Genomic DNA, 25,911 nt, shown 5'->3' with positions numbered 1-25,911 from the left:
TTATATTCCAATTATTCCTTTATTGATAAAAACTTTAATAAAATAACCAGGGGCGGATTTAAGATTTTAGGTTAGGGGAGGCGCAAACTTTTTTGAGGTAAAATTATCGAAATATTCTTTATTAAGCTTAGGAAAACCCATGCTTTGCAAATTTCGGGGGGGGGGGGGGGGGGCACGCCCGCCACGCCCCCGCCTGAATCCGCCCCTGATAACTAACGGTTATTTACAGTATGTCACAGTCAATAAATACCACATTGGAATGAACTGCTAAATAATCCTTTCTTTTCCTTTCTTGTTCAAGAATCAACGCTTATTCATTGTATATAGACTGACGAGTGCTGTCCCCTGGCTTGATACCTACACTCAATCGACCAGATTTGAGACATATTTATCAGTCAATCTATAATACATCTTTATTCACAAAAAACCTTTGCTTATATACCAAAATCAAAAGAACATTAATTCTAAATCTAGAACCATCTATAAATAACTAGAGAAATGATAAACTATCTATTTTTTGTAACAAGGTAAATTCAGAAATTTGCTAACACTTTCTGAAACATAAATATACACAATGACTTTCACTATCTATCTAGAATATTCTAGCACGATTCATCACTATAATTCTAATAACGATGTAAATTACACAAACAATGCAAATAAAGGTCAATTGTCTTTATAATTGCGTACTATTAGCAAAAACTGTACTTAATCACAGATGATACATGCATCTTTTTTAATGGCTTGAAGATCCGACTCTTGGTTATATTACCAGTCATTATAATATTATCACCATCTATGATCTAAGCAAAAGTTCAGATATACTTGGATTAAATTACCTGTCAATATTGATGAAGATTTCCAATGTGTTTCTAATTGAATCTTCTGTAAATACAGTCTGTAGTGATGGCCATGTTGAATGTTATCTAGATTATTATATTTTGACATCAAACGACCTAAGGACCTCTTAATTTACTGATACAAATAGAATTTTCTGTTTCAAAATTGACCATGCGACATATCTCAACTGAACAAATTGAAGATGAGGTATTGTTGAACTAGAGTGCACATGCTAAAATGCAGTGTTCTTCCCAGGGCCTTTTGTCACCATGGTAATGGGATGCTATATTACTAGAATATGATGCTGTCTGAAATGATTTCCTTATGGATAGTGTAATGGGTGTGACGCTTTAATTTCTAGAAACAAGATGTTTTTTTCACAATTTGCTGTTTACCAGGATGCTATATGAAATTTGTAAGAAGAACACTGAGAATGTCTCACCTGCTTTACTGACCATGATTGATTTTATGTTGATACTAGTAGTCTTAAGGATAAAGTTTTACTACAAGTATCACATAAACAACATTATCAATGATCCATGCCAATGAGGTCGAGATCAGATAAACCAAGCCAGACAGATGTGTACACCTTACAATCATTCCATACACCAAATATAATTTACCTACTGCTTCTAGTATTTGAAAACAGGCCAAACCTCAAAACCTTAACATTGACCAATGAACCATGAAAATGAGATCAGTGAGATGAAACCTGCCAGACAGACATGTACACATGACAATCATTCCATACATCTCATATAGTTGACCTATTGCTTATAGTGTAGTATCTGAGAAAGAATCTTATCACTTAACCTTAACCTTGATCATTGATCCGTGAAATTAGGTCTAGGTCAAGTGAACCCTGTCTGACAGACATATAGACATTTGTAGCCAACTATGTGGTATTGATTTTGCTCATTGTTGAAGACTTATAGTTGTAAACTTCAATGTCATTTGGTCACTGTCTCTGGTGGAGAGTTGTCTCATTGGCATATCTTCATACTTTTATATTTCAAGGAACCCATATGCCAGATATAGTTATCCTATTACTCATACGTGAGAAATTCACAAGATAAAAAAAAAACATTTTTTTTTAAGCAGTCTCTGAACCATGAAAATGAGGGCAAAGACAATGGACACATGACAAATGGAAATTTCGTAATACAAGGCATCTGTATATAAGGTTGGAAGCTTCTAGGTCTTCTACCTTCTGAAATATAAAGCTTTATACAAATAGTTTATTCCACCGATGTCTCACATTCAAGCGTTACAAACACTATTATTATATCAAAGGGAACAGGACAAAGGCTTGAGTACTAAATTGATGAAATATCTACTTTAAATTAAAAAAATAATATTATCTCCACTTCAATTGAATATAAATCTACCCTATGATATCAAACTTTCCAGTAACAATAATTTATCTGAATGGGTATATATTTTAGGCACAGGACAATTTGATTAATTTCTTCTTTTACCTGAAACAACACAGGAGTTAGTTTTGCTGTTAAAATCCACTAGCCATGTTGAATCAAAATAACAATACAATTTATAAATATTTTATGGTTTTAATTAAAAAGTTTAATATAATTACATCATAATTTCATTTTTACAATTATCTTTTTATATATAAAATTGCATAATCCTGACTCCTCTTAAATAACAAGCAAACATTTTTCTGTTACATAATATGTATTTGAGTTTGACAACCCATAAAAATATACACTTTACTTTGAATGTGTACATGAGTATGTATTTCCAATATAAAATGCTTTTTTCGTGGATCAAAATGCATCACTTGTAAAACGTAGACTGAATAGTACCCTAATTGCATGCTTACTTCTTTACAACGAAGCACTTGATAAAACAATTTTTTCAAGTTATTTTTTGCTCTGACCAATATGAGTGATTAAAATTTCTTTTCAGGCAATGAATGATCCGTAAAAATTGTAAAAAATGTGAATAATAAAATTTATGATACTGTAAATGCAAATTTATCATACAAAGAAGCAGGTAACCATTTTCCTTTATTTTCTGACAATTTAGCACTTCCAAAAATCTAAACATGTTTGAGTATGGAAATTGTCTTCAAAATTTGTATCTAAAATAAAAATATTGTTTATTTCTCCAAACCAATCTCACAAAAAATTGCTGCTACTCCAAAATTTGCCAAGATTTATTTTTGACATCTAGATTTATTTAATTTTGGCAGTAAAAGGCAGTGGTGTTGTCTGTATGTATACTTGTAGGCTAAAGTATCCATATCATGTCAATATTGGCCATCTCCTTATATTTCGTACTTGAGAGAACAAACTTCATGCTGGAAAATACCAGATAAGGTGTAAATTCTACATTGTTTAATGAGAGGCCTAACTCACAGACAATTTTTTGAAATATTACATTTAACTCATTTCTTTATCATGAAATTTGTAACATATTTTTGAGGAGAGAAAAAGTCCTATCCACATACAAGTAGGAAAATTGCGCTTGGGGAAAAAATAACATTTTGACTTTGTCCTTGTAGACAAAAGGACCTATTTTCTCCAGTAACAGTTACATTTTGTGTTGTATGGTATGTGTATTTAAGTATTATCAGAATCATACAAAGCAAGTCCAGTATTAAACCCATCTATGCACGAAGCATTCAACACTGCACATATATTCTATCTTTTTATAAATAGCACCATGGCTGAAAGCATTTTCTATACATTCATTATACAGTTTAGTCTTATTTGGAATAACTATTTTTTAACCAGAATTTTTATTTAGTTACTTGACAATGTTAATAAGAGAGTTCAGTGTTATATGCTAATCAACTTAAAGGATAATTTCTTATAAATCACAATTTATACAGAAATAAATACGGTACACAGAATTATGATCACAATGTTATACAATAGATATTCAATTTGCCTCCGGGATTTAATTTCAATTTGTATGTAAAGTAAATCATTTGTACATGAACATTAATTTCATTAAATCGCTGATGCATGAAAGAGGCTTTGATTGACTGGTTTTACACTGGTTCCTCTATCCAATTCAATAAAAAATATCAAAAATGTTCTTTTATGTGTAAAAACATCAACAGTAGAAGAAGACATGATTCTTATATAATCACTTTCTATGAAAAATATCAATGGCAACTTCTTCATATTTGTTCAAAAACATTTTGAAACATGATCTTTCATTACTCCAGTTACATTAATCATAAAAAATATTTCACGGAAAAACTGATCAGAATGTAAATATATATATTAGCCTTTGACCTCTTGCATAAAAACAAACATGACCAAAATCATTCATTCCTGTCACACAATTTCAAACATACATGGAAAAAAAGAGGCACCAATATATTAAGGCTCCACCTTCGATTAGAAACCTCTTTGCTGTAATATCATCAATAACCAGGCAATATCGTAGATTCATGAATATTCATGTCAGTTTCTTGACGAAAAAAATTTGGACATCTGTAAAATGGAAAATTAATTTTTTTTTTTTCAAGCCACGATATCACTGGTACCCTTTGACAATAAATGAATCCACAATACACTACACAATTACTGGTTGTAAAAAAAAGAAAGCACATTGTTATAATCTGCACCAATTAAATTTGTTCCCTTGCTTAGACAATATTAAATTAATTTGAACTTTTCTCAATCCTTGATTCTTTGTTTTGACAATGTTAGTGTATAAAGTTTCCACTTATTACTGAATATAATAAAAGAAAAAAGAAAAACAATCATTACATTTTTAAACTTCGAATGGAAAAAATACTCTTGATTCTTCAAAGTCTGATAAACTTATACAGTAATTCCAGATAAATCATTTTTAAATGGTCAAAAATTCTAATATCCATAGATAACTTTCTAATTCCCAGTTGAGCTTTAAATATATATGCATATATTAATATATTCCCCCAATCTGAATATGTTGGCATAACATTTCAACAATGTTTTATCATATCAAATTCACTCAACGGTAACTGATTTCCACTCAAAAATAAGATGATTTTCACTTCCAAATAAGTCCTACTGGTTGACATGGTGTTTTATGAAGCAGAATTTCCAAATGTCTAGCAATGGTTTTTTGTAAACTCAATTTGAATAAAGAATCCAGCAAAAGTTTCATCCAATTACAGTCCAATTTTAAAAATAGTCCTAGTATCAGTTTGTACGTTATTGCATTGTACCAAACACTGGATTATGTCTACAAATGCTTGGTCCATACTCATCATAATCTGCCTTTGTGTGACATACTTTGTAAAATTCAGGCTGAAAAAGAACATAGAAATTATTATTAAAATGTTATAATATGGTTCAGAACACAGAACCTTTGATATCCAGAAAGAATATTCTGGGGCCATTGGCGTTGATGACAGATCTTTGATTTGTTTTTAATACACTTAATTTCGTAACTTTTTTTCTAGACTCCGAGTGATTTGGAACTTATATTGTATAGAAACCTTTTTCTACTGTTTGTTGAGTCCTCTAAGAGATGTCTTGTTTTTTTTTGGTCATTTGGTTGACGTCTCATTGAAGAATATCCCAAGTTATTTTGTTAATTTTCATGCTTAGTTGGAAATCATTGTCAGAAGACTATGTTGAAATGAGAAAGTTTAAGGCCACTTCTTTGGTTCTATTAATTTCAAAAATCAAATTTTGAAAATCAAAAAGTATTATAAATCTGCCATCCATAAGATGTTCATAAGACATTATCTGTCATATATCAATATCTGTAATAGGGATTCAAACATCTTCAATTTAGTGCAAATCCGTATAAACTGCCAAAATAGCTCATTTTCAGATCTTGTAATCAAAATTAAGATATGTGCTAAGGCTTTACCGAAAAAGATCTTTTTCTAGACAATGTATTTCACAATTTTAATGTGTGTAAACAAATCTTTTGGTTAAGGCAATGACTCATATATAATTTGTCTAAAAACTATGTGTTAAATGGCCATTTTAGGCCAAATAAGTTAATTTCTACAGGTTTATTCCATCATATTGACATCACAAGTGACCTTTCTGCACTTAAATATCCAGATTATCTTAATTTACTGTTCATTTATCAATAAAATTTGATTAATTTTCAAAGGCTGGTATAATTTTTCTTTATTTTTTCATTTCAGGGGCCAAATAATGGCTCCTATCATACCTCCTTCTTTCACTATATTATATAAGAGATAATTGACTTACTGTAGATGCCAGCATACTACCACCAAACCATACAGCATATCTCTGCATATGATGTGTGATCACTTGTACATCTATTGGTTTTGGCTAAACATAAAATTATAATTTTATTTGTTATTTTATATAGTCTGTCATATAGTATGTATAGAAAGAGTAGTTAAAAGAAAACAGTAGCAACATGAGCACAAGATATGCACACCAATGGAGACTGAAAATGTTTAAAAGAACGAAATTGAAACACAGTAATGATTATTAAATCAGAAGGCAGTAAAATGATCCGTCAGAAAAAGTTTACTTAAATGAAGGAGTGATATGTGGAAAATTGCCTTTATTCTAAAAGTTCTAACAACTCTAGAACGACAAACTCAATATTTTCAAAATCAAAAGGGAGCTTTTTACCACCGATTCAAATACTTCACACCATTTTCATAACATTTGATTAAGTATTCTCTAGCTTTTAGATACAAAGGTATACCATTATACACCCCATCTCTGATGGTCTTATGGAAATAGTAAAGGTCTTATGGAAATAATAAAATTAAGCTCCTTTTATTGTCTACCTATCTTTGTCAATACAAACACATTTTAAAGATCTTTTCCAAATATGTTGCAATTTTTTTTTTGATTTGGAACACATCTGTTTACATTTCTTGTTTTCATGATAAAATTAATACATTTCCTATCATTTCTGACCTTAAAAAATCATAGGTGTTCTTGGTTGATATAACTTTCAGTAAAAAACATCCCAACTAAGGTTAAAATTCAAATACGAAATATATGTCTTACACACTGTACATCATAGTTGATACAAAAGTTGGTCTTCATGGAAACAGAAATGCACAAAAAGACAAATTTACATTTAAATTTCTTCCCATATATATAAATATATTTATTGCCTCTTTTCAGATAAAACAAATTCTAAAATACCTTAATGACCTACCCTATTCTTTTCAAGGTCAACCAATAGACCTATAGGTTCTAAAGTTGATAAAGGTATTCGTATTTTGTATCACTGTGTTTATTCATATTGAACATACCTTAATTCTACCTTGACTTAATTCTTCACTAATTTTTAATCTTGCGTCTACGACTCTCTTCACATCACGCTGCATTTTTCTACCGAAATCTTTAAACATTGTTGATCCTCCAGATAGAACTACATTCTAGGTAGAAATAATATTACACATTAGCTAAAAACATATTGAATGAAAAGATAGGTGTACTGTGAATTAATTATTACATTTGATACCAATTTTCTTGGTTTATGTGTGTAAAGGTAAACCAAAAAATTTAAATGTTCAACGAAGTACAAATTTTCTATAGGCTTGTATACAGACTTTGGAAAATCCTCAAAATCAAATATCCACTAAAATACAACTTTTCCTCAATCCACGAAAAATTGGTACTCATGTAAACAAATGAATCCACAGGAGTTGAAAATTTCATATGTTTATTAAACTTTTGATTGTATTTGTTCTAGATCTGTGCCATCTGACATGTTTGCCCTTTTTTCATCCCATCACAATAAGACAATATAATTGTCAGAAATTGTTCCCTTATCAATTATTTGGTATATATGTAGGACTCTAAAGTGCGATGGGGAAGCTAAAACGTGATGGTCATGCTAAAGTGCGATGGCCCACGCTAAAGTGCGATGGTTTGATACGCTAAAGTGCGATGGTATGTGCTATTCATTTGAACACGCTAAAGTGCGTTTTTCCACAAAAGTATCAATGTTACAACGTTAAACAAAATTATGACGAGAATGTTTGTCCAGAAGAAGAGAGAAACAAATGATCACAATCTGGGACATCTTTGGTTGTTGCTGGAAGAGGTTAACTTAATTTGTAAAATTGTTAAAAGAAATTTAATCAAAACTACGTGGGGTGCCAAAAAAGTCTTCTTTTTTACTTTCTAATTGAATATTTCTATAAAAAAAACATCAATATGGTTTGTTATTTCTTTTAAATAATGAATGTACGTCAACTAGACAGCAACCTAACGAACAGATGTGAAGTAGCATCATATGATTGCCAATAAGACAACTCTCTAGCCAAGATCTAATGTCATTAATGTATGCAACTTTAGGTTATAGTATGACCTTTAACGGGGAGCATTTGTTTACACCGCATAGTGTTCTATTAAGACCAAAGGGCCTCAAAACAATCAGTGTAAAACAATTCAAATGAGTAAAATAACAACCTGATTTAAATACAAAACAATAGACGAACAGCAAATATGAAATATACCAACAAATGACTACCACTAAATTCCAGATATACTAACTACTGTAATGTAATCATTACACTTTTTGGACAACTATCTTACTTTAAATAAAAAGTAAGAAGATGTAGTATGAACTATCCATCCAACCCCAAATGTCGTTCGTGTATACTATGCAACTAATAATCATACGGCCTTCAGCGTAAAGCCTTGGCCCATAACGCATAATAAGCTATAAACATGATATAGGGTTATACAATGACCAGTGTAAAATAATTCAAAAGAGAAAGACTACGGCTTGATATATAAATACAAGAGTGCACACGCTGAAATGTCTCGCCTTCTTTACTAATCATTGATATTATGTTGATAGTCCTAAATATAAAGCTTTATTACAACTGTCACATCAACTTAACATTAACCAAGTAAACTAAACATTGACCAATGAACCATGAAAATGAGGTCAAGGTCAGATGAACCATGCTAGGCAGGCATTTACAGCTAACAATTCTTCCATACAACAAATGTAGTTGACCTATTGCTTATAGTTTAAGAAAAACAGACCAAAACACAAAAACTTAACACTGAGCAATGAACCTTGAAAATGAGGTCAAGGTCAAATAAAACCTGCGTGACTGACAAATAGATCATAAAATATTTCCATACACCAAATATAGTTGAACTATTGCATATAGTATTAGAAAAAAAGACCAAAACTCAAAAACTTATCTTTGACCACTGAACCATGAAAATGAGGTCAAGGTCAGATGACAACTGCCCGCTAGACATGTACACCTTACAATCATTCCATACACCAAATATAGTAGACCTATTGCATACAGTATAAGAAAAACAGACCAAAACACAAAAACTTGACTAAAACCACTGAACCATGAAAATGAGGCCAAGGTCAGATGACACCTGCCAGCTAGACATGTACACCTTACAATCATTCCATACACCAAATATAGTAGACCTATTGCATACAGTATAAGAAAAACAGACCAAAACACAAAAACTTTACTATAACCACTGAACCATGAAAATGAGGTCAAGGTCAGATGACACCTGCCAGCTAGACATGTACACCTTACAATCATTCCATACACCAAATATACTAGACCTATTGCTTATAGTATCTGAGATATGGACTTGACCACCAAAACTTAACCTTGTTCACTGATCCATGAAATGAGGTCGAGGTCAAGTGAAAACTTTCTGACGGCATGAGGACCTTGCAAGGTACGCACATACCAAATATAGTTATCCTATTACTTATAATAAGAAAGAATTTAACATTACAAAAAATCTTAACTTTTTTTCAAGTAGTCACTGAACCATGAAAATGAGGTCAAGGACATTGGACATGTGACTGACGGAAACTTCGTAACATGAGGCATCCATATACAAAGTATGAAGCATCCAGATCTTCCACCTTCTAAAATATAAAGCTTTTAAGAAGTTAGCTAACGCCGCCGCCGCCCGATCACTATTCCTATGTCGAGCTTTCTGCGACAAAAGTCGCAGGCTCGAAAAAAACTATCAACTCATTGCCTTACCTTATAAAGACCTCTGCGGACATCTATAGGACAATTCTGTATAACTGTATCTACAACTTCTGAGATAGGTGTTATAAAGTCTGGATTTGAAAACTATAAAAGAAATATACATAATTGTACCAAAGTAGGTTTATTCTATAATTTTTAGTTTTAAAATATTTACAACAAAGATAGAAAAGAAACATAACATCATATTTTTCTTTATTTTTTAAATGATAGATGTTATAGTTTCAGCATTCATGCACACTGATTTCTATCAGTTGTTTTTATTTGGTGCATCTAAATCAATGGGAAATTTGTTTCTTACTTCTCTGAGGCATTTGTTGACATTATTTCTATATTTTACTTATGGCCACGACATTGTCTTTCTTCAAACTGATGGTATTGTCTTATTTTTTGGCTTAACTTTTGTGATTATACTATCCATTAATATATACACTTAATAGACAATTTCTTGTTAGACTTTTTAACTTAATTGTTATGCATATAAGGGAAGAAAATACTCCTTAAAGAAAGGGAAATACATTTTGAAATAACAAAATTCGTAAGGGTTCCGCGGAACCCAGTGTGTCGCCTACTTTTTCTGTTAATCGCAGACTCAATAAAAATATTCCTCTTGATACTATCTTTTGATTGTAAGAAGCTTCTGTCCAAGTTTGGTAAAATTCCAGGGTAGTTTATGATTTAAAATAACTGTTTAAAAACTTTAACTGCAGACTGAATTTAATGTTAACTGGAAGAAAACAAAATTTCCTTCTAGATACTAGCATTTGATCATAAACAAGCTTCTATCCAAGTTTGGTACAAATCCAAAATAGTATAAGAAAGTTATTAAAATTTTAAAAACTTTAACCACAGAGTGAATATGTTGTTTCCTGGCAGAAAATCTAAGTCCATTTAAAAGTAAAATACGGAAAAAATGGATTTATTTTTTTTACAAAATTTCCTTCTAGATACTAGCTTTTGATCATAAACAAGCTTCTGTCCAAGTTTGGTACAAATCCAAAATAGTATAAGAAAGTTATTAAAATTTTAAAAACTTTAACCACAGAGTGAATGTGTTGTTTCCTGGCAGAAAATCTAAGTCCATTTATAAGTAAAATACGGAAAAAATGGAATTTTATTTTTACAAAATTTACTTCTGGATACTATCTTATGATCATAAACAAGCTTCTGTCCAAGTTTGGTAGAAATCCAGGATAGTTTAAGAAAGTTATTAAAATTTCAAAAACTTTAACCACAGAGTGAATATTTGTGGACGCCGCCAACGACAACGACGACGCAATGTAGGATCGCTATGTCTTGCTTTTTCGACTAAAGTCGAAGGCTCGACAAAAATGAAAAACTGGATTACATTTGTGTACCATTTTCAGTTTTAAAGGCTCTAAAAACAAAACAAGTTTTAAAAGTTCTACCGAGATGTATATTTTTTCATATAAAAGTCTTAACATAATGCAAACTGACACAGATTTCTTATTTAATATGCCAAACATCTGAGCGAACAGTGAGATGACAAACAGTTGAACTGTTCTTAGATTTTTAGGGTAAAATTAACTAGTTTGTTCTTATGTTGTACTGTTACACCACTGTCCCAGGTTAGGAGAGGTTGAGTGCTAAAAAAACATGTTTAAACCTGCCACATTTATTAAGTGCCTGTCCCAAGTCAGGAGCCTGTAGTTCAGTAGTTTTTTGTTGGTTCATGTCTGTTATATTTGTTTTAAAAAAATGTTTTATTATAAATAAGGCTGTTAATTTTCTCAATTGAATTGTTTCATATTTTTCATGTTGGGGCCTTTTATACCTGACTTTAGGGTATGGGGTTTTCTCATTGTTGAAGGCCATATGGTTGCCTATAATTGCTTACATCCACTTCATCTGAACTCTGGAGGATAGTTGTCTTATTGGTAATCATACCACATCACCTTATTTTTATATTATACTATTTAACAGCTGTATCAATGGTCACAATTTACACAAATGCAAATAGTAGAATACCTCTGGATGGAAGAAAATTTCTGGACCAAGGAATCTTTCATAGCCTACATCTACAGCAAACTTTTGTCTGGTTATACTATTCATGCCTTCAAATTTCTTCATCCATTTTGATGGATCTGCATCATATTTGGCAAATTCTTTAGCTATGTCTGGACACACATATGAAAATCTTTCCTAAAAAAATATAATAATTTATCTTTGCTGATAAATGACATTATTATTTTACTAGTGACATTATATCTTTGTCAAAGATCTGATTAAATCAATGTGACCTTTTTACCTGTTTGGTCTAGTACCTGATTTTTAGCACTTACTACTGGATAATTTAGAATCTGGTGATAGGATGTTTGCACGGCAGGAGATGTTTATTTGTGTTCTGTGGAATTGTTCTTCTATTCACAAATTTTTTTTTTTTTTTTTGTCATGGCATTGTCAGGTATTCTTTGACTAATGAATTTTTAATGTTGCCTTCGTATTTCTACCTCTGTTATTATAAACAATCTTACAAATAGAAAGAAATATCAAATGCTGTGCAAACATTTTATAATAATAAATTAAACAAGCATTCTGTGAGTATTGCCAGGCAATACATAGTCCCCTACCGCTTAAAAATTCATTGTACTGAACAAAATTCTAACTTGATCTATAACTTGTCATGGTGTAAACTATATAACAAATATCAGGACAATTACTTCAAGCATGACGAAAAAAAAGTGGAAAATTTATTATTTGAGTGAATTTTCGAAGTCCAAGGACCATAACTCTGCACAAAATCATTAGACAGGACCAAAATTCGATGTTGATCTGTAACTTCTCATGATAAAACTATATATCAATCATCAAATCAATATCTTCAAGCATGACAAAAAAAAGTGTGGAAAACTGATTATCTGAGCGAATTTTCTAAGTTCAAGGACCATTACTCTGCAAAAAATCTTGAGACCGGAACAAAATTCAAACTTGATCTGTAACTTGGCATGATAAAACAATACAACCAAATAATAAATCAATATCTTCAAGCACGAAGAAAAAAAGTGTGGAAAACTCATTTGCCAGATTGACGGATGGACAGACAGACAGACAGAGTGTAAACCTAAAATCCCCTTAGACTTCTTCAGTAGGGGACTAAAAAAAAAAAATAGATGGGTTAAAAATCATCAACATGATTAAGGACATGGTAAAAACAGACACAGTATTTCTCTTGCTTTTTTTTTCTTTTTCAACTGATAAATTCTTAATGTCAAAATAAAAAAAAAAACATTGATGATGGTTTTCCTACTTACCCCCCTCACCTAAATTGTCAATCCTAAAATTCCAATAGGTACCCTTGGTAGTGAATTGTGACAAAGTTCCAGGACTCAATATTCTCAAGGTATAAAAATTAAACACCCCTGCCCCAATTTTTTTTTTTTAACAAAAGCCCATTTACAAATGATTTACTTGCTGCACTTCTGCAAACTTTAACAAAAGCCCATTTACTTGCTGTACTTCCTCAAACCTTAACAAAAGCCCATTTACTTACTGCACTTCCTCAAACCTTAACAAACGCCCATTTACTTACTGCACTTCCTCAAACCTAAACAAAAGCCCATTTACTTGCTGCACTTCCTCAAACCTTATCAAAAGCCCATTTACTTGCTGAACTTCCTCAAACCTTAACAAAAGCCCATTTACTTGCTGCACTTCCTCAAACTTTACCAAAGCCCATTTACTAGTTGCACTTCCTCAAACTTACTTTTATTGCTTTTGCTGTTTCTAATGATTGTTCTGGTGGAATGCCAACTTCCCTTTCACGTAATAACTGCTGAATAAAATATGTTATATCTCTCCCAGCAATGGGAATGTGTTTAATACAACTACCTATCACATATCCTTCAGCCTGAAATGACAATGACATTGACAGTGAATTCTAAATAATATATTATAAAATATTTGAAAGAAAATTATTAACTTATTTTTATATATTTTTTTTACTTAAAAAATGATATCATGCAGAAACTATTGTGTTTACAGACATATGACAACAGCAGCACCAAACAATCACAGAACCAGGGCTCATGCTATCAGGCGACTGGGGCAAATAATTCGCTTTTCCACATGTGACTTCGCTTTGTCCGACCGTCAAAAGTGATATCTAGTCACCCCGGTGTTCACAATAGTCGCTTTCAGTTACTTTTGTCATTGGCAATTTTCAATTTTTACTAAATCAATGAATCAGCAATATTTCATTTATAAGTGAAGAAATTCTATGACATAAACGATTTATTTCTTTAGAAAAGAGGTGAAAGCATTGTTTTAAAGATTGGCTGTATGTTATTTCAAACAGACAACTTTATAAGAAGTATTTTCTTTCACTTCCGGTACTTGTTACTCAAGAGCGTACATCAAAACATTCTGATATTTCAACAAAAAAAGTTTGTTACTTCATTAGAACATGTAGAAAGTGATGAAATTTGCCATTAATTGATGATTCATCACTTTATTGCATTAACCCTTAGACTGCTGCATTTATTTCTATTGTACTTTTGTGTATTGCTGAATAAAAATTTAATTAACGACTACTTTAACATGTTTAATTTCAGTTAGTTGTCTGTCTGACTGATTTCATATGCATAATTTATTTTAGAGATAATTAACCGTCCTAAACTGATTGTGCATGTAACACTTTTCCTATTTGTTCTTTAAAATAAAAGTTTCACTGCCAACTTACTACTGGAATAACATGGGTAACACCATCCCCAGAATCTATCACTGTTCCTGTTAGAGTTCTCTCCCCTACTTGTCGTGATGTCCACGAAGCAGCCAATGCTAACACAGCCTGTCAAATAAAAGGAAAGATAAACATTGATTCATGATTTCACATGATAGCAGGCTAAGCAAAACAATTTGGTTGTCATTTTCACTCTCAACCCTGACTTTTTGTCTTCATTATTTTCTTTGGAAGTCTTGGCTGTGTTGTTTAGTTGCTGTCTCATTGATGTTTATCTACATCTCCTTTTATTCATGATTTTTTCACACTGAAATCTTCAAGATAATGTCTTTAAATAACTTTAATACTTGGCACAATGTTCATTGAGAAAATAAAAATAAACACATTCATTAACAACATATAGAGAATTATTTTCGATTTTAATTTGAGGATGAAAAATTGTCTCCCTTGCTTTTCTTTCTTATAAATTATCTCCCTTGCTCGTTTATAACATACCTGTACAGCAATATACAATCCAGGTACATTGAAAGATTCAAACATTATTTCAGCTGTGTATTCTCTATTTTCTGGTGTGTTAAGTGGCGGTTCTGTCTGAATAAACAAATAATATTCAAATCAAATATATAAAACAATTCAATACAAATTTGTATATAATTAACATGATATTCCTTACATATAATGTTCAGCCATTAGACAAAAAGGGGGGCATGGGTAACACTAATAGCTTAAACAACTGTTTGTTTGTTGCATAAAAAACCATCTTCAACCTATTAATATAGCTTTAGCTAGCAGTGAAAATTTATTTTGCATGATTACCTTTTTGTGTGATGTTTATTTTGTAATTTACAGCTTCTCTTTTAACATTGTCTCATTCATTTCTCCTGTTCAAAATTATGCCTTTTAAATAAAGAACACATCTTACTTTTTCCTTGTTTCTTCTTTCCATAAACTAAGATTATAAACTGGATTTCTCTAAATCTCAGCCCATTTATACTTTCCTCACTTATTTTTTAATAATAAATGTGAGTTAAGTTTGAACAAACTCCGTTCTTCATTGGTCCAAATTCAATTATGACGTCAATTATTTTGCTTCCTTCCGGATTTGCTCTAGTGATATCACAAAAAGGTGACCTTGTTCAAGTTGTTGGATGACCTCACTAAACAGAACACATCTATTTGAAGAACATTGGAAAAGAAAGACAAATTGCGTCTAAAAACCCTTAATAAAATGCTCCGCTGCGCGCAGCTTGATACGACCGCAGAGGTCGAACCCTGAACAGTTGGGGCAAGTATGGACACAACATTCAAGCTTGATACACACTGAATTTGGATTGTGATTAAATATTTGACACAGCATAGGTTTCTGACACAGAATGAATGTGGTCTAAGAACTTATAAATTATTAATTTACCTATTCAAACCATATCATTATTATTTGCTTTTAAATATAAATCAGAAATAACCAATTTAAAATTGATAATTTAAAAGAAAATAAAAGGTGGAAAAAAAATCCCTCCCCCAAATTTTTTGAACCCCCTTATGATTCATCACCCACAAACTCAATCTAAGCCTTCCCTTTATGGTATGGTACCTTGCAGTACAATTTCAGAGAGATCCATACACTTGAACACAAGTTATTGTCTGGAAACTAGAAAAATGCTTGTTTTTTTGCCCCAAATTCCTAAACGTTAAGGGCAATTACCCCCAAACTCAAACCCAGCTTTCCCTTTGTGATATGGAACCTTGTAGTACAATTTCATAAAGATCCATACACTCATACACAAGTTATTGTCATGAAACTAGAAAAATGCTTGTTTTTTGCCCCTTTTTTGGCCCCTAATTCCTAAAATTTTGAGGCAATTACCCCCAAAATCAATCCAAACATTCCCTTTGTGATATGGAACCTTGTAGTACAATTTCATAAAGATCCATACACTAACACACAAGTTATTGTCCTGAAACCAGAAAAATGCTTGATTTTTGCCCCTTTTTGGCCCTAATTCCTAAAATTTTGAGGCAGTTATCCCCAAAATCAATCCCAGTCTTCCCTTTGTAGTATGGTACCTTACAGTACAATTTCAGAGAGATCCTTACACTTGAACACAAGTTATTGTCTGGAAACTAGATAAATGCTTATTTTTGGCCCCTTTTTCTTAACGTTTTGGGTAATTACCCCAAACTCAATTCAAGCTTTTCCTGTGATATGGAACCTTGTAGTACAATTTCAGAAAGATCCATACACTTACACACAAGTTATTGTCATGAAACTAGAAAAATGCTTGTTTTTTTTCCCTTTTTTGGCCCCTAATTCCCAAAATTTTGAGGCAATTACCCCCAAAACCAATACCAGCATTCCTTTTGTGATATGGAACCCTGTGGCACAATGTCAGAGAGATCCATAAACTAACACACAAGTTATGTCTGGAAGTTACAAAAATGCTTATTTTTGGCCCCTAATTCCTTAACTGTTGGTACCATAACCCCCAAACACAATCCCAACCTTCCTTTTGTGGTATTGAACCTTATGGTAAAATTTCATAAAGATCCATTCACTTAAACTAAAGTAAGAGTGCGAAAATTTTTTTGCGGTCGTATAAAAAGTCAGATTCCACCACAGAGTCTTTACAATGATATTTCTCCACTCTCAACAGTTTAATACTAATAATTTAAACCCCTTTATAAGCTACTTGTTTAAATTTGAAAATTTAACTGTCTTATGTGGAGAAATATTATATCACACGGGATGCAGAAGTAGAATTATAGATTATAGATGGTTTTTTAAACACGAGGGTGTTTCTCGGCTACAATCTTATCTAAGAGCAAAAGACCATTGTTACTTTCCACCATTGTTTTCCTAATTATATAAGCAACGTCAATGATTTTCTTTCTTATGAGAAAATCCATATTACTCAAGACTTGATAAGGAAAATTTCACAAAAAAAGAAAAAAGCAAAATTTTTGAAAATAGCGATAATCTGTATTTACCAGTAAAAAATAATGATCCTCGGGTTCAGCTCTGAGGTATTTAAATATCACTTGTTCCATATATCGTTCCATTAAATCCCAGTCTTCAATTATTCCATGTCTAACTGGCCACTGAAAGGTATTTAATATTGTTTTAATATAAGATTTTGTAATCTACATGTAGGAGCAAGATAAAAAGTCAGTAACATATTAGACATACATGTAGGTTGGTTTAAAAGAGAAATATGATTTTTTTCCCTCCACTTCAATGATTTGTTAACAAAACGAAGGCATAAAAATATTTCGCAGATTCCGTAAAAGAAAAGGAAATGTCTGTCAAAAGGAACAAATTAATAAAAATAATACTAACTGTTATTTGAATGATAATCTGTGAATGTTTTAATGAATAATAATGTTAAATGAAGCAAGAAAACCAATTATTTGATATGATTGTTTCGATTAATAGTAGAAATGATCAAAACAAGTTGGAAAATGTGAAATGTTTGACAGAAATTACTTCCCATTTTTTGACGCAAGGTTTATGTGTTACAATGCTTTATGTTGACACTGGTATAATGGTTTTAATAAGTGTAGTCTAATTATTCACTCATCTCAGTTTCAGAATCTATTGCTTTTCTTTAATTAAAAACATCTGTGATATATTTTTTTTTGAATTTCAAATACCTTGCTTAATAGATGCTTGTTTGTCAATAAATGTTATGATAGCAACATGTTCATAAAATCTTGCCACATCATTGTAGGTACTTACATAAGCCTGTTTAAACTGTATTTCATAATGAACATTAAACAAACACATGTTGGATCTTCCAATTAACTTTATTTAATCAATAGTTTTATCAAATCTGTTGCTAACATAAGTTCTGACAAAATTGTCATCTTATGCTAGCAACATTTGGATGTGCTACAAATTAGAGTTATCGGTCCTGGTTTGAAATGTTGTTAAATGTCAGGCTGCGGTATTTTTCAGGAGTTCTAAAAATGACTTTCAACTAGGATAAGATCTCCAATGTTAGTTAAATATCTCAAATATATATCTTCTGTCAAATTTATCTTATGTTAGTGCAATCTTATGTAAGCATCAAGTCTGTCAAAATCTTATGTTAGCAACATTATTTAGTCTTTCAAATCTTATGTAACAACAATAACGTCTGTCAAATCTTATGTTAGCAACAATAAAGTCTCAAATCTTATGTTAGCAACAATAAAGTCTCAAATCTTATGTTAGCAACAACGTTCATGTCTGTCAAATCTTATGTTAGCAATTCCAAGATAATCTTATTTTAAAGCTTTTGCAATTTCTTTTTTATTGGTATAGATGTTAAAAAATATTTTATTTCAATTTGCCTTTTATATTTAAGCAAGATATACATCCAAACCTTGAAAATACTGAATATATCAGGATTGTTCGTGTTGCTAAGTTATGCTAACATAAGAATTTTCTGTCAAAATGTCAGTCCTTTTTCTTATGATAGGAACATTTTTTTAACGTGTCCTTTATTTAAAAAATATGATGTGAATAGATCTATTTTTTGTCAAAAAGTCTTTACTATATAAGTATAACTTGTATTCCAAAACAGAAGTTCATTGGTGTTGATTAATGTCAAACATAATTATGGAATCTGCCTACAGTTAATAAAAGCAGATTATTTAAAAATCATTTCAATTAACATTAAAACCTAAATTTTAAGGTAGATCTACTACTACAAGAGGGTGTTTAACGACCTTGACTAACCATGGTTGTCTTGCACGGTCTGTAAAATGACAAAAAGGTAGAACAGGTGTCTTCTGTCATCTTGAATTGCAAAAATAGTTGAATAAAATCAGTCTAGATATTATTGAAATATGCAAATTTTGTAAGAAGAATGTAATTCATTTGTAAGACTTTCATCTAAATGTAGAGAATTTTGTGTTTTATCTTATTTTCAACACTGTTCTTGTTAATACAAAATATTTTTTGTATGATTCATTTTTTTCAACTCTGCCACATTAGGGGAAATAACTCAGATAAGGCTACTTTTATGAAGGAATGTGTTATGACAGTAAAGACACAATGTATTATGCCTTGTGACCTAGAAAACAATCATGACCTATCTACCGTAGTCTTTAAACGATAAAGTGTATAAACCCAAAACACGCATATTTTTTGTGGCCTTTGCTTTGCCTCAATTAGTTAAATAAGTATTTGATATTGTCTCTCACATACACCTTTACCCCCTACACTGATGAGTATTTTGTAGTCATAACATACACCTTGCAAACAAACCTTTAAGCCTGTTATCTACCATTTTCATTGTAACCACAAATATTTTTTTCTAAATTAATCTTACCTTTACACTGTATGATGTTGCATTCAAAGCTTCATCTCCAATAAAGAAATCGAGGTCCTCCACCCCTTTACCAAGACGTTGTATAGCTTTATCTCCGACTGATGCAGATTCTTTTACAGCAATGGCTGACGGCACAATGAACTGTGGTTCTGTGTTACCGGCATACCCCATCTTTGTGTACCTATACAAATGCACACAAAAAATAACGTGTTTCATTATATATATATATATATATATCAGCAATTTCACAAAATTCGACAATTAACCATATTAATTATAACCAAATTCTTTCATGTATTGTCTACAGTCTTATACCTCAAAATTAAAATAGCCAGGCAGGGGTGCAGATTAGAGAGTACCATAAGCAATAAACTGCATCGCTGAGCGCAGCTGGATACGCCCGCAGAGGTCCAACCCTGAACAGTTGGGGCAAAAATGGACACAATATTCAAGCTTGATACAGGTCTGAATTTGGATTGTAATTAAATATTTGACATATTATAGGTTTCTGAATAAATGTAGTCAAAGAACTTGAAATTAGTTATATGAATTGAATTTATATTCAATTAAAGATTTCTTGCTGTTGTGCAATACACTATGCTGTTGCGCAATACTTTGTAAATCTGTTGTCAGACTATAAACAAATAAAGTTCAATTTCTTCTCAATGTCACATTTGAAATTTATGAAAATCAATAGGGAGATTACATCAATAACTATAAATAATTCACCAAAGTTTCATGAGAATTGCTGAAAGCATTTTTGAGTTATTGTCTGAAAACTGGAAAATCCCCCTTTTTTAATGAATAAAACCCCATAACTTGGAAATGTAAAATCTAAAATTCATAAAATTCTAAAGGGAGCTTACATCAATAGATATCAACAATTCATCAAAGTTTCATGAGAACTGCTGAAAGCATTTTTGAGTTATTATCCGAAAACTGGAAAAATCCCCCTTTTTTTTATGAATAAAACCCCGTAACTTGGAAACATAAAATCTAAAATTTATAAAAATCAAAAGGGAGCTCATGTCAATAGATATAAACAATTAACCAAAATTTCTTGCAAATTGGTGAAAGCATTCTTGAGTTATTGTCCGAAAACTGGAAAACCCCCCTTTTTTTAATGAATAAAACCACATAACTCGGAAACGTAAAATCTAAAATTCATAAAAAATGAAAGGGAGCTCACGTCAATAGATATAAACAATTCACCAAAATTTTATGCAAATTGGTTAAAGCATTTTTGAGTTAATGTCCGACGTTGACGACGGACAGACGGACAACGGTATACCATAATACGTCCCGTAAACGGGCGTATAAAAAGAGAAAATTCATACTTCATCATGTTTGTTTAAGTTCCGAAATGTTTGCTTTTGAAATTCAGTGTACCAGCTAGGATTTTAAAAGGGCGGGGTGCCTATCATGAAAAGGACATTTAATGTGTAAAATGATAATATGCAAAAAGGGTATGTTTTAATAAAATTTTAATCAAACACTGGTTAGGCAAAAAAAAATATATGCCTGTTTAAGGTTACATCAATAAAAAAAATAGGGTAGGTAGGTCCATATTTACATTTTATTTTTTCATCTTATTCTTTGCGACATGATTATGGGCCATTGGGTCTGTCTTGCCGTGGTCCGAGTTTTCCATGGGTCGAGTTCACCCAAATCTTTAATAATTGGATTATTTCCCTATGGTATTGATTGAAAAAAATGGCTGCAAAGTGTTTATTTCATCACACGAGTCGTGAAATTCCTTAAAAAAGTTGTCATATTCACGTTTGTGAAAGTCAGGATGTATTAGGAAATTGATCTCTTTTATTGGCAACTCTAAATAAGTTTCTGACACGAGTTCAATTAATTTTTCACTTCACATAAGAAATAACATATCTTAGGGTTGGCGCTCAAAAGCAGGGTCAATTGGGTAACTGTAAACGGACATATATATATATACTTTTTTGCCTTATAACTACACAAGTACAACATGAATACCAATTACATTACTGAATGAATGAATGGTGCCAGTGGAGGGCAGGGTACTTTTTTAGGTCGGGAAAGGGCAAACTGCTAAGTGTGTTTTGATTTACCCAAAGCATGTAAAGGTCCATCAAACATTAATGTCATGAATAGAACAGTCTTTCACTAAAGGTTGTATTTGTTTGCAATTTACACATTCTTATCCTATATCCTTTTAATAACAGACACAAATTTTCCAATTGTTTTTTTATGATTGTGGCTTATTATTAAACTTGTGTGTGTGTGAAGAGTTCTTGAATAATTTACAAGCATGTTCAATTTCTACTTGATGATAATGGAAACCATGTTGTATCCATAAAAATACCAAGAACATTTCACACAAAAGATTTTAAATAAAATGCTCCGCTGGGGCGCAGCTTGATACGACCGCAGAGGTCGAACCCTGAACAGTTGGGGCAAGTATAGACACAAGTCACAACATTCAAGCTTGATACAGCACTGAATTTGGATTGTAATTAAATATTTGACACAGCATAGGTTTCTGACACAGAATGAATGTGGTCTAAGAACTTATAAATTATTAATTTACCTATTCAAACCATATCGTTATTATTTGCTTTTATATATAAATCAGAAATAACCAATTTAAAATGGAAAATTTTAAAGAAAAAAAATGAAGAAAAAAATCCCCCCCCCCCAAATTTTTTGAACCCCCTTATGATTCATCATCCCCAAACTCAATCCCAGCCTTCCCTTTGTGGTATGGTACCTTGCAGTACAATTTCAGAGAGATCCATACACTTGAACACAAGTAATTGTCTGGAAACTAGAAAAATGCTTGTTTTTTGGCCCCAAATTTCCAAACGTTTCGAGCAATTACCCCCAAACTCAAACCCAGCTTTGCCTTTGTGATATGGAACCTTGCAGTGCAGTACAATTTCATACAGATCCATACACTTACACACAAGTTATTGTCCTGAAACTAGAAAAATGCTTGTTTTTTTGCCCCTGTATGGCCCCTAATTCCTAAAATTTTGAGGGAATTACCCCCAAAATCAATCCCAGCCTTCCCTTTGCAGTCTTCACAATGAACTTTAAAATCTACAGGCCCAGAGCTCAGTTTTTGGAAAATTTTAGTTAGATTCTGTTGGCCTGTAGATATATTTTTAACAGGCCCGAGAGCAATTTTACAAGCCTGGGCTGCTGGGCCTGTGGTTCAGCGTGAAGACTGCCTTTGTGGTATGGTACATTTGTACCTTGCAGTACAATTTCAGAGAGATCCATACACTTGAACACAAGTTATTGTCTGGAAACTAGAAAAATGTTTAATTTTGGCCCCTTTTGGCCCCTTATTCCTAAACGTTTTGGGCAATTACTTCCAAACTAAATTCCAGCTTTCCCTTTGTGATATGGAACCTTGTAGTACAATTTCATAAAGATCCATACACTTACACATAAGTTATTGTCATGAAACTAGAAAAATGCTTGTTTTTTGCCCCTTTTGGGCCCCTAATTCCTAATATTTAGAGGCAATTACCCCCAAAATCAATCCCAGCATTCCCTTTGTGATATGGAACCTTGTGGTACAATGTCAGAGAGATCCATACACTTACACACAAGTTATTGTCCTGAAACTAGAAAAATGCTTGTTTTTTTGCCACTGTATGGCCCCTAATTCCTAAAATTTGAGGGAATTACCCCCAAAATCAATCCCAGCCTTCCCTTTGTGGTATGGTACCTTGCAGTACAATTTCAGAGAGATCCATACACTTGAACACAAGTTATTGTCTGGAAACTAGAAAAATGTTTAATTTTGGCCCCTTTTGGCCCCTAATTCCTAAACGTTTTGGGCAATTACTTCCAAACTAAATTCCAGCTTTCCCTTTGTGATATGGAACCTTGTAGTACAATTTCATAAAGATCCATACACTTACACATAAGTAATTGTCATGAAACTAGAAAAATGCTTGTTTTTTGCCCCTTTTTGGCCCCTAATTCCTAAAATTTGGAGGCAATTACCCCCAAAATCAATCCCAGCATTCCCTTTGTGATATGGAACCTTGTGGTACAATGTCAGAGAGATCCATACACTTACACACAAGTTATTGTCATGAAACTAGAAAAATGCTTGTTTTTTGCCCCTTTTTGGCCCCTAATTCCTAAAATTTGGAGGCAATTAACCCCAAAATCAATCCCAGCATTCCCTTTGTGATATGGAACCTTATGGTACAATGTCAGAGAGATCCATACACTAACACACAAGTTATGTATGGAAGTTACAAAAATGCTTATTTTTGGCCCCTAATTCCTTAACTGTTGGTACCATAACCCCCAAAATCAATCCCCACCTTCCTTTTGTGGTATTAAACCTTATGGTAAAATTTCATAGAGATCCATTCACTTAAACTAAAGTTAGAGTGCGAAAACCAAGTTGTCTTTGGACAACGACGCCAGCGTCATACCAATATACGACCACAAATTTTTTTTGCTGTAGTATAAAAACCGGAGGTTCCCTAGACGCTTAAATAAATTATTTAAGATTATTACTTTGTTCATTTTTTCCCCTTGTTAGCAATAATTAAAAAACTGCATTCTCTGACTTTATAGAAATATGTATGTTGTTAGTCATTGTTAGTTGAAAAGTTAAATAATTTCCAAGGTATACAACTGCCAATAGAAAAGGGGGTAATGTTTATGCTAGACTTTTTACTGTATGTAAGGTTTTGCATATTTTGTATTAATGCTTGAAAACTAATTCTCTATGACACTGAGTTTTCAAATTTTGTTTAGCTTTTTTTACGGACTTATTAATCGTGAATATTAAGAGAAAAAAAAATTAGCAGAACTTTCCAATATTTAATCAAAATGGTGGTGGCCCCAAAAAAGATATTTATATTTAAACTTGTTTTGATTTTTGCTCCCATTTATCACTTTCATTTACAGGCCATTGAATGCATGGTTTATATTTGTCGACCTGGTTTGACAGTCCTTTATTTTCAAAAGTCTGAAAACTGTTGTGTTAATACAGGAAACATTGATATTTGTCATATACATGTACACGGCTATATCCACAATAAAATTTTAATCACATTGAATCTTTTCTACATTTGATATGACATTTGGTTTCTTCAACCTAGAACCCTCGATTTTCTTATGTTAGAGCCTAGGTTGAATTTCTTTCCTAGTGTGTACATACAGGAATATCACCTGCTATTACACTTAACTTAGTGCCAAGTGTCTTGATATCTTAGACATTTCTTTTCAATTATTACAATTTTAGAGAAGATACTGAAGTTAAAATATTGCTATCTGCCTATACTATAGCTGATTGCATTTAAAATGAATGCAAATAACATAAAAAGCCTTCATTACATTCATTTCCTGTATCAACTTGAACATTTTTAATAACTTTTTCTTGTATTTACAAATTGTACAAACCCAGTTCCACAGTCAATAATAACTGCTGGAGTCCCTGTGGGACCAAAGGACTTTCCGAACGACATCTTATTGAATACACGCCCAGAATATTGCAATAAGTATAAAGATGGCTGAAGGAGATGGTCCTTGATGTCCTCAAGGAAGTGACAACTTTGTCATCAGGTTTATTGCTATTTTGTCATAAAACGTAGCTTCCTGTTCTATTTACATATTCATAAACCGGCAATACACAATTTTTGTTAATAGATCACGTGAACAAACTGAATAAGAAGGAAGTATTTAGTGTTTCATTTTAACAACCAATACAAAAGATGTAGATATTGTTTACTGGAGACGGTGCAAATGCATTAAATGCATACACCTTTCAGCAAATCCGCCCATTTTCATTTTCGCAGGTAGTAGGGTGGGTTTTTAAGGGGGATTGAAGTTATTTGTTGCATACCCGGTTCCACAGTCTACTACAACCGCTGGAAGTCGTCCAGCCATTGTTTATGATTGAATGTATGTTAAATAAAGTTGTTTGGAGTTAAAAACAGAAAGCAGGAAGTGACTCAGCCGGCGACATGAGAAACAACATGGCCGATGGGAGGTGATTACCACATTCTTTGCAGAACATTTAATTTTAAATTAAACCGTCACTACTCAAAATGCAGTAAAAAGGTATT

At 32.1% G+C, this 25,911-nt stretch overlaps 2 protein-coding genes across 4 annotated transcripts in view; one reads left to right on the top strand and one right to left on the bottom strand.

Moving 5' to 3' along the window:
• Positions 1-3,553: 3,553 nt before the first annotated feature.
• LOC127717518 (actin-related protein 3) lies at positions 3,554-25,849 on the bottom strand. 2 transcript variants are annotated; one of them, XM_052223196.1, is made up of 11 exons: positions 25,689-25,849; positions 19,832-20,012; positions 17,505-17,615; positions 15,015-15,110; positions 14,520-14,627; positions 13,545-13,688; positions 11,810-11,983; positions 9,815-9,907; positions 7,070-7,195; positions 6,036-6,119; positions 3,554-5,111 (listed from the first exon to the last, which is right to left on the bottom strand). In XM_052223196.1, the coding sequence occupies exons 1-11, from the start codon at positions 25,730-25,732 to the stop codon at positions 5,016-5,018; spliced, it is 1,257 nt and encodes a 418-aa protein (XP_052079156.1). In that variant the 5' UTR covers positions 25,733-25,849; the 3' UTR covers positions 3,554-5,015. The 2 variants fall into 2 exon arrangements, with proteins under 2 accessions (XP_052079156.1, XP_052079155.1); XM_052223195.1 differs by lacking the exon at positions 25,689-25,849 and adding an exon at positions 25,247-25,435.
• Positions 25,787-25,911, top strand: part of LOC127717519 (uncharacterized) — a 159,821-nt gene continuing 159,696 nt past the window's right edge. For both annotated transcript variants that reach the window (XM_052223198.1, XM_052223197.1), the window contains exon 1: positions 25,787-25,906. The gene's annotated coding sequence lies outside the window, so the exon portion shown is untranslated. The remainder of the gene's footprint in view (positions 25,907-25,911) is intronic.

The sequence above is a fragment of the Mytilus californianus genome, unplaced genomic scaffold (genome assembly GCF_021869535.1).
Source record: "Mytilus californianus isolate M0D057914Y unplaced genomic scaffold, xbMytCali1.0.p SCAF_10, whole genome shotgun sequence".
Taxonomy (NCBI): Eukaryota; Metazoa; Mollusca; class Bivalvia; order Mytilida; family Mytilidae; genus Mytilus; species Mytilus californianus.
This window is presented reverse-complemented; position numbering and strand designations above follow the sequence as displayed.